Source organism: Bos grunniens, chromosome 3, assembly GCF_055505025.1.
Source record: "Bos grunniens cultivar Pamir isolate PY7600 chromosome 3, Bosgru_T2T1.0, whole genome shotgun sequence".
In the NCBI taxonomy this organism is placed as follows: domain Eukaryota; kingdom Metazoa; phylum Chordata; class Mammalia; order Artiodactyla; family Bovidae; genus Bos; species Bos grunniens.
The window spans coordinates 119,358,611-119,373,323 of record NC_141167.1 but is presented as its reverse complement, the minus strand read 5'-3'; the positions used below and the strand labels follow the sequence as shown (position 1 = coordinate 119,373,323).

The window sequence follows — 14,713 nt, the reverse complement described above, 5'->3', positions numbered from 1 at the left end:
TCCCTGTCCAACACCAACTCCCGGAGTTCACTCAAACTCACATCCATCGAGTCAGTGATGCCATCCAGCCATCTCATCCTCTGTCGTCCCCTTTTCCTCCTGCCCCCAATCCCTCCCAGCATCAGTCTTTCCCAATGAGTCAACTCTTCACATGAGGTGGCCAAAGTATTGGAGTTTTAGCTTTAGCATCAGTCTTTCCAAAGAACACCCAGGACTAATCTCCTTTAGAATGGAGTGGTTGGATCTCCTTGCAGTCCAAGGGACTCTCAAGAGTCTTCTCCAACACCACAGTTCAAAAACATCAATTCTTCAGTGCTCAGCTTTCTTCACAATCCAACTCTCACATCCATACATGACTACTGGAAAAACCATAGCCTTGACTATTAGCCAGGACATAATGATGCCATGTCTGCCACTTTGCTCCAATTCTCTAAAACTAAGGAATATATTTATGATTCAGTTCAGTTCAGTCACTCAGTCATATCCGACTCTTTGCAACCCCATGAATTGCAGCACGCCAGGCCTCCCTATCCATCACCAACTCCCGGAATCCACCCAAACCCATGTCCATCGAGTCGATGATGCCATCTACCCATCTCATCCTCTGTCGTCCCTTTCTCCTCCGGCCCTCAATCTTTCCCAGTATCAGGGTCTTTTCCAATGAGTCAGCTCTTCGCATCAGATGGCCAAAGTATTGGAGTTTCAGCTTCACCATCAGTCATTCCAATGAACACCCAGGACTGATCTCCTTTAGGATGGACTGGTTGGATCTCCTTGCATTCCAAGGGACTCTCAAGACTCTTCTCCAACACCACAGTTCAAAAGCATCAATTCTTCGGCGCTCAGATTTCTTTATAGTCTAACTCTCACGTCCATACATGACTACTGGAGAAATCATAGCCTTGACTAGAAGGACCTTTGTTAGCAAAGTAATGTCTCTGCTTTTTAATGTGCTATCTAGGTTGGTCATAACTTTCCTTCCAAGGAGTAACTGTCTTTTAATTTTATGGCTGCAATCACCATTGCAGTGATTTTGGAGCACCCCTCAAAAAGGTCAGCCACTGTTTCCCCATCTATTTGCCATGAAATGATGGGACCAGATGCCATGATCTTAGTTTTCTGAATGTTGAGCTTTAAGCCAACATTTTTACTTTCCTCTTTCACTTTCATCAAGAGGCTCTTTAGTTCTTCTTCACTTTCTGCCATAAGGGTGGTGTCATCTGCATATCTGAGGTTATTGATATTTCTCCTGGCAATCTTGATTCCAGCTTGTGCTTCATCCAGCCCAGCGTTTCTTATGATGTACTCTGCATATAAGTTAGGATTTACTCTACATATAAGTTAGTCTGCATATGTTTAGGATTATGTTAATCAGATATACTTAGTTGGATGAAGGGAACACTGGATTGACATCAAAAAATTCTAGCCTGAATTTCCTAGGGAATTGCCTCAACTTTTAACTTACATGGTTTTTAGCATTCTGATTTAATGGAAGCAATCCCATTATTAATGGATGAGTTTCTAGATCAACTTGTAAAATTCAGTCAGTTCAGTTATTCAATCATGTCCAGCTGTTTGCAGCACCATGGACTACAGCACGCCAGGCTTCCCTGTCCATCACCAACTCCCAGAGCTTACTCAAACTCATGTCCATAGAGTCAGTGGTGCCATCCAACTATCTCATCTCTGTCATCCCCTTCTCCTCTTGCCTTCAATTTTTCCCAGAATCAGGGTCTTTTCAAATGAGTCAGTTCCTTGCATCAGGTGACCAAAGAATTGGAGTTTCAGCTTCAGCATCAGTCCTTCCAATGAATATTCAGGACTGATTTCCTTTAGGATGGACTGGTTGGATCTTCTTGCAGTCCAAGGGACTCTCAAGAGTCTTCCTGTACACCACAGTTCAAAAGCATCAATTAAAACCTTCTGCACAACAAAAAGAAACTATAAACAAGGTGAAAAGACAGCCTTCAGAATGGGAGAAAATAATAGCAAATGAAGCAACTGACAAACAACTAATCTCAAAAATATACAACCAACTCCTGCAGCTCAATTCCAGAAAAATAAACGACCCAGTCAAAAAATGGGCCCAAGAACTAAACAGACATTTCTCCAAAGAAGACATATAGATGGCTAACAAACACATGAAAAGATTCTCAACATCACTCACTATCAGAGAAATGCAAATCAAAACCACAATGAGGTACCATTTCACGCCAGTCAGAATGGCTGCGATCCAAAAGTCTACAAGCAATAAATGCTGGAGAAGATGTGGAGAAAAGGGAACCCTCTTACACTGTTGGTAGGAATGCAAACTAGTACAGCCACTATGGAGAACAGTGTGGAGATTCCTTAAAAAACTGGAAATAGAACTGCTATATGACCCAGCAATCCCACTGCTGGGCATACACACTGAGGAAACCAGAATTGAAAGAGACATGTGTATCCCAATGTTCATCGCAGCACTGTTTATAATAGCCAGGACATGGAAGCAACCTAGATGTCCATCAGCAGACGAATGGATAAGAAAGCTGTGATACATATACACAATGGAGTATTACTCAGCCATTAAAAAGAATACATTTGAATCAGTTCTAATGAGGTGGATGAAACTGGAGCTGATTATACAGAGTGAAGTAAGCCAGAAAGAGAAACACCAATACAGTATACTAACGTATATATATGGAATTTAGAAAGATGGTAACGATAACCTTGTATGTGAGACAGCAAAAGAGACCCAGATGTATAGAACAGTCTTTTGGACTCTGTGGGAGAGGGAGGGAAGGGGATGATTTGGGAGAATGGCACTGAAACATGTATAATATCATATAAGAAATGAATCGGCAGTCCAGGTTCGATGCAGGATACAGGATGCTTGGGGCTGGTGCACTGAGATGACCCAGAGGGATGGTACAGGGAGGGAGGTGGGAGGGGGGTTCAGGATTGGGAACACGTGTACACCCATGGCAGATTCATGTTGATGTTTGGCAAAACCAATACAATATTGTAAAGTAATTAGCCTCTAATTAAAATAAATAAATTTAAAAAGAAAACAAAACAAAACAAAAGCATCAATTCTTTGGCACCCAGCTTTCTTTATGGTCCAACTCACATCCATATATGACTACAGGAAAAACCATAGCTTTGACTAGATGGACCTTTGTTGGCAAAGTAGGTCTCTGCTTTTGAATATGCTATCTAGGTTGGTCATAACTTTCCTCCCAAGAAGTAAGAGCCTTTTAATTTCATGGCTGCAGTCACCATCTTCAGTGATTTTGGAGCCTCAAAAAATAAAAGTCTGTCCTTGTTTCCACTGTTTCCCCATCTACTTGCCATAAAGTGATGGGACCAGATGCCATGATCTTAGGTTTTTGAATGTTGAGTTTTAAGCCTGCTTTTCACTCTCCCCTTTCACTTTCATCAGGAGGCTTTTTAGTTTCTCTTCGCTTTCTGCCATAAGGGTGGTGTCATCTGCATATTTGAGATTATTGATATTTCTTCTGTCAATCCTGATTCCAGCTTGTGCTTCATCCAGCCCAGCATTTTGCATGATGTATTCTGCATATAAGCTAAATAAGCAGGTGACAATATACAGCTTTGATGTACTCCTTGTAAAATTACTTTATCTGAATATAGAAAAGTAATGGCATTCAATAGTATTACAGACCTGTTTTCCCATTGTAATCATTCTTACTTGGCAACATTTATTTGAAGTTCCAGTCTAAGATGGCAGAAAGAGATTGCCTGCTGTTCAGATTTGGGAATTCATTCGTAATTCTCCACTCTTTCTTGCCTTCCATTACCTGTATTCACCTCCCCACCTTCATCCAAAGAAAGCCTACTTCTCCTGTTTTCTGAGTCTCAGTGAGTGGCACTTGTCATCTAGCCTTTGATTAAAGTCTGACACTTTGGAGTCATTCTCCCCTAGTGTGTCCCCTCACTCCCATCACATAGACCCACATCTACACATACATGTCTAAGAGGCTATCAAGTACTGATGACTGTCTCAGCCACTGCTTTAGTTCAGGGCATTATCTTTCTGGACTACTTCATATGGTTTCTGGGTTCCAGAGAGAAGAAATCTGTAAATATGGTAACTCTTCTTGTCATTTCCATGCATATAAAACTTACTTGAATTCATAAGTTAGTATGTATACTCAGGTGAAGACAACACTGAGGTAATAAATAAGACTTTAGTAGTGGATAAAGTCTCCAAAGAAGGACACAATCTTTCATCAGGACCTTGGACAGAACCAACAAACTGCTGCTGCTAAGTCGCTTCAGTCGTGTCCGACTCTGTGCGACCCCATAGACGGCAGCCCACCAGGCTCCCCCGTCCCTGGGATTCTCCAGGCAAGAACACTGGAGTGGGTTGCCATTTCCTTCTCCAAGGCATGAAAGTGAAAATGAAAGTGAAGTCGCTCAGTCGTGTCCGACTCTTAGCGACCCCATGGACTGCAGCCCACCAGGCTCCTCCATCCACGGGATTTTCCAGGCAAGAGTACTGGAGTGGGGTGCCATTGCCTTCTCCGAGAACCAACAAAGGTAGCTGATAAGTAGAACTAGCCAAGTTCTGTCAAAACCAGGATTATAAACATGCAAATACTGGAAAGAAGTCAGGTTAGACTTTTCCAGCCACAAGTTGTCTTTCTCATCCTTAAATGCTTCAAGTCCAGTCCTGTGACAGGTTTTGCACCAGATGTTTCCCTTGATAGCAACCCTCTTCCCCCATATCTTTGCATTGCTGTCACCTTCTCACCATTCCGGTCTCAATCCAAATGACTGTGCAGTACAGCCTTTCCTCAATCACTCCTATCCCATTTCCCCATTTTACTTTCTTAATAACAATCATCACTGCTTGAAACTGTGTTATTTATTCATTTGTTTACATGACTATTGTCTCCCTAGGCTTCACAGAGAGTAAGCTTTGTGGGTGAATGGACCATGCCTATGTGATTAACAAAGAGGGCAGACACCCTGAAACCATAATCACAGAAAACTAGCCCATCTGATCACATGGACCACAGCCTTGTCTAACCCAATGAAACAAAGCCATGCTGTGTGGGGCTACCCAGGACAGGCGGGTCATGGTGGAGAGGTCTGACAGAATGTGGTCCACCGGAGAAGGGAATGGCAAACTACTTCAGTATTCTTGCCTTCAGAACCCCAAGAACAGTATGAAAAGGCAAAATGATAGTATACTGAAAGAGGAACTCCCCAGGTCGGTAGGTGCCCAATATGTTAGTGGAGATCGGTGGAGAAATAACTCCAGAAAGAATGAAGGGATGGAGCCAAAGCAAAAACAACACCCAGTTGTGAATGTGACTGGTGATAGAAGCAAGGTCCAATGCTGTAAAGAGCAATACTGCATAAGAACATGGAATGTCAGGTCCATGAATCAAGGCAAATTAGAAGTGGTCAAACAGGAGATGGCAAGAATGAATGTCAACATTCTAGGAATCAGCAAACTAAAATGGACTGGAATGGGTGAATTTAACTCAGATGACCATTATATCTACTATTATGGGCAGGAATCCCTTAGAAGAAATGGAGTAGCCATCATGGTCAACAAAACAGTCTGAAATGCAGTACTTGGATGCAATCTCAAAAAAGACAGAATGATCACTGTTCATTTCCAAGGCAAAACATTCAATATCACAGTAATCCAAGCCTATGCCCCAACCAGATACTGAAGAAGCTGAAGTTGAACGGTTCTATGAAGACCTAAAAAACCTTTTAGAACTAACACCCCCAAAAAGATGTCTTTTTCATTATAGGGGACTGGAATGCAAAAGTAAGAAGTCAAAAAACACCTGGAGTAACAGGCAAATTTGGCCTGGAGTATGGAATGAAGCAGGGGAAAGGCTAATAGAGTTTTGCCAAGAAAACACACTGGTCATAGCAAACACCTTCTTCCAACAACACAAGAGAAGACTCTATACATGGAAACCACCAGATGGTCAATACCGAAATCAGATTGATTATCTTCTTTGCAGCCAAAGATGGAGAAGTTCTATACAGTCAGCAAAAACAAGACCAGGAGCTGACTATGGCTCAGATCATCAACTCCTTATTGCCAAATTCAGACTTAAATTGAAGAAAGTAGGGGAAACCACTAGACCATTCAGGTACGATCTAAATCAAATCCCTTATGATTATACAGTGGAAGTGAGAAATAGATTTAAGGGCCTAGATCTGATAGATAGAGTGCCTGAAGAACTATGGATGGAGGTTCGTGACATTGTGCAGGAGACAGGGATCAAGACCATCCCCATGGAAAAGAAATGCAAAAAAGTAAAATGCCTGTCTGAGGAGGCCTTACAAATAGCTGTGAACAGAAAAGAAGTGAAAAGCAAAGGAGAAAAGGAACTATATAAGCATCTGAATGAAGAGTTCCAAAGAATAGCAAGGAGAGATAAGAAAGCCTTCCTCAGAGATTAATGAAAAGAAATAGAGGAAAACAACAGAATGGGACAGATTAGAGATCTCTTCAAGAAAATTAGATATACCAAGGGAACATTTCATGCAAAGATGGGCTTGATTAAGGACAGAAATGGTATGGACCCAACAGAAACAGAAGATATTAAGAAAAAGTGGCAAGAATACACAGGAGAACTGTATAAAAAAGCTTCACAACCCATATAATCACGATGGTGTGGTCACTCACCTAGAGGCAGACATCCTGGAATGTGAAGTCAAGTGGCCCTTAGAAAGCATCACTACGAACAAAGCTAGTGGAGGTGATGGAATTCCAGTTGAGTTCTTTCAAATCCTGAAAAATGATGCTGTGAAAGTGCTGCACTGAATATGCCAGCAAATTTGGAAAACTCAGCAGTGGCCACTGGACTGGAAAAGGTCAGTTTTCATTCCAATCCCAAAGAAAGGCAATGCCAAAGAATGCTCAAACTACCACACAACTGCACTCATCTCACACACTAGTAAAGTAATGCTCAAAATTCTCCAAGCCAGGCTTCAGCAATACGTGAACTGTGAACTTCCAGATGTTCAAGCTGGTTTTAGAAAAGGCAGAGGAACCAGAGATCAAATTGCCAACATCTGCTGGATCATCGTAAAAGAAAGAGAGTTCCAGAAAAACATCTATTTCTGCTTTTATTGACTATGCCAAAGCCTTTGACTGTGTGGATCACAATGAACTGTGGAAAATTCTGAAGGAGATGGGAATACCAGACCACCTGACCTGCCTCTTGAGAAACCTGTATGCAGGTCAGGAAGCAATAGTTATAACTGGACATGGAACAACAGACTGGGTCCAAATAGGAAAAGGAGTACATCAAGGCTGTGTATTGTCACCCTGCTTATTTAACTTCTATGCAGAGTACATCATGAGAAATGCTGGGCTGGAAGAAGCACAAGCTGGAATCAAGGTTACTGGGAGAAGTATCAATAACCTCAGATATGCAGATGACACCACCCTTATGGCAGAAAGTGAAGAGGAACTGTAAAGCCTCTTGATGAAAGTGAAAGGAGAATGAAAAAGTTGACTTAAAGCTCAATATTCAGAAAACTAAGATCATGGCATCCAGTCCCATCACTTCATAGCAAATAGATGGGAAAACAGTGGAAATAGTGTCAGACTTTATTTTGGGGGGCTCCAAAATCACTATAGATGGTGACTGCAGCCATGAAATTAAAAGACGCTTACTCCTTGGAAGGAAGGTTATGACCAACCTAGATAGCATATTCAAAAGCAGAGACATTACTTTGCCAACAAAGTTCCATCTAGTTAAGGATATTTTTCCAGTGGTCATGTATGGATGTGAGAGTCAGACTGTGAAGAAAGCTGAGTGCCGAAGAATTGATGCTTTTGAACTGTGGCGTTGGAGAAGACTCTTGAGAGTCCCTTGGACTGCAAGGAATTCCAACCAGTCCATCCTAAAGGAGATCAGTCCTGGGTGTTCATTGGAAGGAATGATGCTAAAGCTGAAACGCCAATACTTTGGCCACCTGATGCAAAGAGCTGACTCATTGGAAAAGACCCTGATGCTGGGAGAGATTGGGGGCAGGAGGAGAAGGGGACGACAGGATGGATAGCATCACCAACTCGATGGACATGAGTTTGAGTGAACTCCGGGAGTTGGTGACGGACAGGGAGGCCTGATATGTCTCGATTCATGGGGTTGCAAAGAGTAGGACATGACTGAGTGACCGAACTGAACTGAACTGATGTGATTAACTGTCATGTATATTTAGTGTTTAAAACATACCTGACACGTAGGAGGCAGCCTATAAATATTTGACAAATGGGAAAATGAAATAAGACATGCAATGAGAACAGGCAATTAGATTTGAGGTTTAGGAGACTAGTGAGGACCTTGAACTGAGCAGTTGGAGCTAATATCAGACACTAATTATTGAGTTTGGAGAAATAGGATTCAAGATGCCATGTATAGATTTTTGTTCGCACGACCCATGTAGGACCAAACATCACACACACTCATTGGGTGTCACGCATGCCAATACTACATTTTAATCTCTAGAATAGTTGATATAGCTTGAATAAAAGCAAGACAGCCCTTATTTTGATCTCTGCAAAAGGAACAACACTTTTCCCTTCATTTCCTCTAGAAAGGGATTTTTATTTTCTCAATGGCATTAAGTGGGAACTGACCAAGCAAATCAAAGGGTGGGTTGTTTGACTACTCCAGAGGTCAGTGAGTTCGGACTATTTCCCTTGAGCCCTCACTTTCAGAATTCTTAGAAATGAGAGAGTCCTGTGGCTTGGAGTCTTGGGTCTTGCCATTTGTCTCTGCAAATGGAGAAAGCACACAAATGGTGGTAGGATTAGCATAGCACACAAACTGTATGTCCAGGATTTTAATCAGGTACACATGTTTCATTTGGCCAATGCAGAGGTTTTACATGTTTTTGATTAATCACCAACATTTTAAAAATCAGAAGATTTCATTTAAACAAACATTTCCAGCCTCTCTTAGAAATACAGAAGTTCTAGAAATATTAGCCCTTGAGTTCCCACATGACAAAAATCACCTGACATGGAGTGGCAGCTGCCCCCTTCAAATAGGACTTGTAGTCTCAACGCCACCACTGTCTTCAGTACTCCACCTACTTCACTCATTTATCTTAACTACATGGCCCTTGAAGGTATTTGAGTTTGAGGTCCTCCACTATCAAATACAAGAATTAGATGATTCTAAGAATTGGAGACATGGGAATAATTATAAAGGTAAACTATCTATAAAGAATCACAGTGTGCATTTCCCCAAAAAAGCAACTAATTTTTGGTCTATTGCTATGGGCATGAAACTTGTATGTATTATAAGATATTTATGAGGATATTGACACCATTCATACAGTGTCTCCTTAAAAGAAGATGTAAGGAAATTGTGTTTATGTGTATATGTGTTCACACATGCACACAGATATGCATAGAGTAGATACTCAATAAATATTTATTGAATAAAGTAATGAGAGGCTTGAGAACATTCATCAAAATCCTAAGCAATAAAAAATATTATGAACTGCTGCTGCACACCTTACAGCTTATGAACTCACTCTACTTCTCTTTTTTCCACTTATTTTCCCCCAGTTGTAGTCCAAGACTGAGAATCTAATTGAGATATAATTAAAATGTATTAATTAACTGTAAATAGAACTGGTTGATCAAGCATCAGTTAGTCTGTCTGCATTAGTTTGATGTGGTCTGAGAGTGAATTCATTACTATAGTGAAACCAGAACTTCTTGGTTTGGAGATATGGGTTCTGGCCCTGATTCTGCCACTAACTGTAGTTCTTTGAATAAGTCACTTGGCTCTCTGGCGAAAGTTTGATCATCCATAAAATTATATGGTCTTCAGGGCTTCTCTCTGCTTTATGATCTCTATTTATGTGAAAAACAAAGACACATCAGAAGTAAGAGGTAGAAACTCAGAGCCAGCAATGTCTAGTACAGAAAGACCAAGAAGAAATTTTTTTTTTCCCCCAATAATTAAGACAAGGAAGTCTCCAAATGCATGGGCAGCAATCCATAGAGGGACAAGAGTGGAATGTGAACTCATTAGCAGACTGTTGAGTAAAACTCAGGGAGGAAAAGAGAGTAATGGAGAAGGAGTCCAACTGTAGACTAAGAAAATTCTAAAGAAAAAAAAAAATGGAAAAACTGCTGCTAATTAGGTCGTTTAGAAACTGAACAACTGAATGTAATTCTTGCTGAAGCAATAAGAAAACAGCCATGGGATGCATGATAATAACAAGAACACATGCTAATAGACAAAATAGGATCCCCCAAATAACTTAACAAGGCCCATGCAAGCTAGTAGATATCAGGTGGAAAACAGCACCTGAATTTCATGCAGATTTTTTAAATATACTGAGGAAACATGTAGCAAAGGATCAGATAATATTTGCTGAAACAAATTCTGTTATTAAAAACTCTGGTATGCTTCACTATTTAAAAAATTTAATGTGAAAAAAATTAAAAATTTGAAAAAAATCTCAGAAAGATTATTTCTTTTTCCAAAAGAATTCATTGCCGGTATATTTTGTTTCTTTTTTTTTTTTCCCACTTTATTTATTTATTTATTTTTGGATGCTAATTACTTTACAATATTGTAGTGGTTTTGTCATACATTGACATGAATCCACCACGGGTGTACATGTGTTCCCCATCCTGAACCCTCCTCCCACCTTCCTCCCCATCGCAAGTCTCAGGGTCATCCCAGTGCACCAGCCCTGAGCACCCTGTATCATGCATCAAATCTGGACTGGCAATCCATTTCACATATGATAATATACATGTTTCAATGTCATTCTCCAAAACCATCCCACCCTCACCCTCTCCCACAGAGTCCAAAAGACTATTCTATACATCTGTGTCTCTTTTGCTGTCTTGCATACAGGGTTATCATTACCGTCTTTCTAAATTCCATATATATGTGTTAGTATACTGTAGTGGTGAAGAAGACAATGGCACCCCACTCCAGTACTCTTGCCTGGAAAATCCCATGGATGGAGGAGCCTGGTAGGCTGCAGTCCATGGGGTCGCTAGGAGTCAGACACGACTGAGCGACTTCACTTTCACTTTTCACTTTCATGGATTGGACAAGGAAATGGCAACCCGCTCCAGTGTTCTTGCCTGGAGAATCCCAGGGACGGGGGAGCCTGGTGGTCTTTGGAGTCGCACAGAGTTGGACATGACTGAAGCGACTTAGCAGCAGCAGCAGCAGCAGCATACTGTATTGGTGTTTCTCTTTCTGGCTTACTTCACTCTGTATAATCGGCTCCAGTTTCATCCACCTCATTAGAACTGATTCAAATGTATTCTTTTTAATGGCTGAGTAATACTCCATTGTGTATATGTACCACAGCTTTCTTATCCATTCCTCTGCTGATGGACATCTAGGTTGCTTCCATGTCCTGGCTATTATAAACAGTGCTGCAATGAACATTGGGATACACATGTCTCTTTCCATTCTGGTTTCCTCAGTGTGTATGCCCAGCAGTGGGATTGCTGGGTCGTATGGCAGTTCTATTTCCAGTTTTTTAAGGAATCTCCACACTGTTCTCCATAGTGGCTGTACTAGTTTGCATTCCTACCAACAGTGTAGGAGGGTTCCCTTTTCTCCACACCCTCTGCAGCATTTATTGCTTGTAGACTTTTGATAGCAACCATTCTGACTGGTGTGAAATGGTACCTCATTGTGGTTTTGATTTGCATTTCTCTAATAATGAGCAGTGTTGAGCATCTTTTCATGTGTTTGTTAGCCATCTATATGTCTTCTTTGGAGAAATGTCTATTTAGTTCTTTGGCCCAATTTTTGATTGGGCCATTTATTTTTCTGGAATTGAGCTGCAGGAGTTGCTTGTATATTCTTGAGATTAATCCTTTGTCAGTTACTTTGTTTGCTATTATTTTCTCTCATTCTTAAGGCTGTCTTTTCACCTTGTTTATAGTTTCCTTTGTTGTGCAAAAGCTTTTAGAAATCTTTCACCCTTAAAAAAAAATTGAAACATTTCCTTTGACAAAAATCTTTCATTAACAAACATATAAATGAGGTAGAGTTCAGAATCAATGCTTTATTTAGTCTTGCATTCACCTCGCCTAATGCAGAGTCAGGCACAGATGGACAGTTCAGTAACTTTCAGTGAATGGATTATGTGTGGTTTTCTACTGCTGCATAACAAACCACTCCAATTCAATGGCTTAAAATGACTTTAGCTTTCACAGTTCAAAAGGTTGACTAGGCTCAGTGGGAAGTTCTTCTGGTGGTTTCAGTTGGGTTCTCTCATTTGCTTGCAGTCAGATGACAACTTAGCATGGATTTATCTGGAGGCTCAACCAGGATGCTGGGATGACATGGTCTCTCTCCCTCTCCATAGTCTCAAGTTTCTTCCTCTTTATGTAGACTCTACATGTGTTCTTTGCAACAGGGAAACAAGTACAAAATCAGAAAACTACCAGGGCTTCTTAACCATTGTCCATTGGTTAAAATAGATCACTGGGCCAGCCCAGATTCAATGAGTAGGGGAACCACATAAGAATATGAACCAGAGATGTGATTCACTGGGGCATTTTCATAGACTAGCCACGCCAGTTTGCCTTCACTTTGGGCCCTTAACTTCCAAAGAGATAGGAAACAGGTTTAGAGTTATGCAGCTACAAACATAGCCCATTTTAATGAAAATGGAAGAATGACTCAGAGCCAGAACCCAGAGGATAAAACCAAGAGCAGAGGGAAACCATTCCTAAAAAGCAAAATTGTATCTTAATCAAGGACTATCCTCTGCCTTGAGTTAGAGAAATTGGGATATGCACCAGGCTGGATTTTAGAGTTGCTATAAATTAGGAAATGCTCATGTCTCCCTTTTCTCCTTTTTTTGAACAAGGGAGTCTGCTGAAGTTTTTCTGTCTCTTTCACCATTACATGAAAGAGATGGGTTGGGGGTGGGTGGATAACCTGCTCATCTTCACTGGTCTCTGCACCTGAGGAAGTGCATATGGGAAGATGCCTCCTAGCAGTCACATCCATACCAGCACCTGATTTTGTTGACAATATCCTGGAATTTAAACTGATACAATATTAGGATGAGATTTGCAGAGATAATATTTTTCATGTAGAAAGGCCATGAATCAGTAAGAACCAAAGGATGGTACCTAGTCTCCAAAGATGGCTCCCAATGAACCACATCTCCTTGAATTTACACCATGTGTAGACCCCTCCCTCATTGAAGTTGGGCTTTCCTGGGACTTGATTTAAATGACAGAATACGGCAGAACTGACACTATACCAGCTAGAGCCTAAGTTTTATAGGCCTGGCAGCTTCCACTTTTTTAGTTTTGGAAACCTTGAGCCTTTACATAAGAAGTCTGGCTCTCATTCTGGAAAGACCACATTGAGAGAAGGCATGGAGAGGCCACCCGGAGAGACAGAGGAGGCCACTTAAAGTGGGAAAGAGGAGCAGCTATCCTGGCATCTCAGCCAAGCCTCCATCTAACTACAACTGCATAAGAAAACTCAAGAGTGATCAGCAGAAGAACTGCCCTGATGACCCTAGGCATCCCACAGAAATATGAAAGATAATAAAATCATTGTTCTAAGCCACCAAGTTTTTCAATAGCTTATTAATGCAGCTATAGATAAATAAAACAGTATCCATAAATGAATATGGACAAAGTATCCTATTTAGGGGAGTTACAGTTTCACATACTATCCATAAAGTTCTTTTCTCTCTTCAAGAAATATTTACTAAGCCCCTACATCAGTCAACACATCCTTCTTATGTATAAAAGAAAGATTTAGGCGTATGGAAAAACATCTTTAATTGAAAATTGAAATGTTTAGTTGAAAAAAATTTTCATCTATCATTTGCTCCAGCCTCCTCAGGCCTCAGGGGAGATAATTTCAATACATTAGCAACAGGAAACTATTGCAAACTCTTGGGGGAAGAGTGACATGATGGAAATGGTATTTGGAAAGGTTCATTTGGCAGCAGAAAACAGGGTTAGTGGCAGGGTTAGTGAGGCACAATCTTAGATGCAAGTTGATCTGGCTTGAAACCAGGGTAAATGGAAGAGGAAAGAACTTGATTACAGATCTTGAAATTTTGTTGAAAGAGTAAAAGAGAACATGTCCAAGATTATAGAGGCTAGGAGAATAATGGTGACAACAACTAAAGGAAAATGTGGGACACTTGGAAAAGGAGTCATGAATGGGAAGAACAGATCTGTACAGATTTGGATTTAATCATTTGGATAAGAGGACAATTGAAAAGAGCTATCTGATAGGCAGCTGGTATTTAGTTAACTTAAAAACAAAACAAACAAGCAAAAAGACGAGGGCAGCAGACTACAGGTGAGAGAAAGAAAGACAAGGATTCAGGAGATGATGATCTGCTTCTACACTTACACCCTTGGATTCAACATGGCTTTGCTGCACCAGCCAGTGAACCGTGTGGTCTAGTCCACAGTGTCTAGATCTGAGACCTGGAATTCTGCAGACCTATCAGTCATCCTGCTTCTAATGAAGATCCTACTTCATGTGGGAGGATCCAGGAAACACAGTGGGGGGCTGAGTGCTAGCAGGGAGCAGATATCAAAGACCAGGCCTCTGTGGAGCAGCCAGTGACAAAGCTAGCAAAATTTGAGCCCAAAGCATATCATTTTCTGACTTCTCCCTCAAAATTATCTTCAAAGTGGTACAATTTCATTACTGATTGTTTTGGACTGAATGTTTGTGTC

The 14,713-nt window shown here is 40.9% G+C and overlaps 1 protein-coding gene across 4 annotated transcripts in view; it reads right to left on the bottom strand.

Moving 5' to 3' along the window:
- LOC147377088 (uncharacterized) overlaps positions 1-14,713 on the bottom strand; it is a 93,339-nt gene that overhangs the window by 40,509 nt on the left and 38,117 nt on the right. For 2 of the 4 annotated variants that reach the window (XR_015161324.1, XM_086393861.1), the window contains one exon: positions 8,574-8,764. The exons of 1 other annotated variant lie outside the window; for it this stretch is intronic. Coding sequence is in view for 2 of the 3 variants with exons in the window: in XM_086393861.1 (XP_086249987.1) it covers positions 8,667-8,764 (98 nt within the window). In the remaining variant the exon portion in view is untranslated. Of the gene's footprint in view, positions 1-8,573; positions 8,765-12,031; positions 12,395-14,713 lie in introns of those variants that run through there. One more of the 4 variants, XM_086393863.1, reaches the window with a different exon arrangement.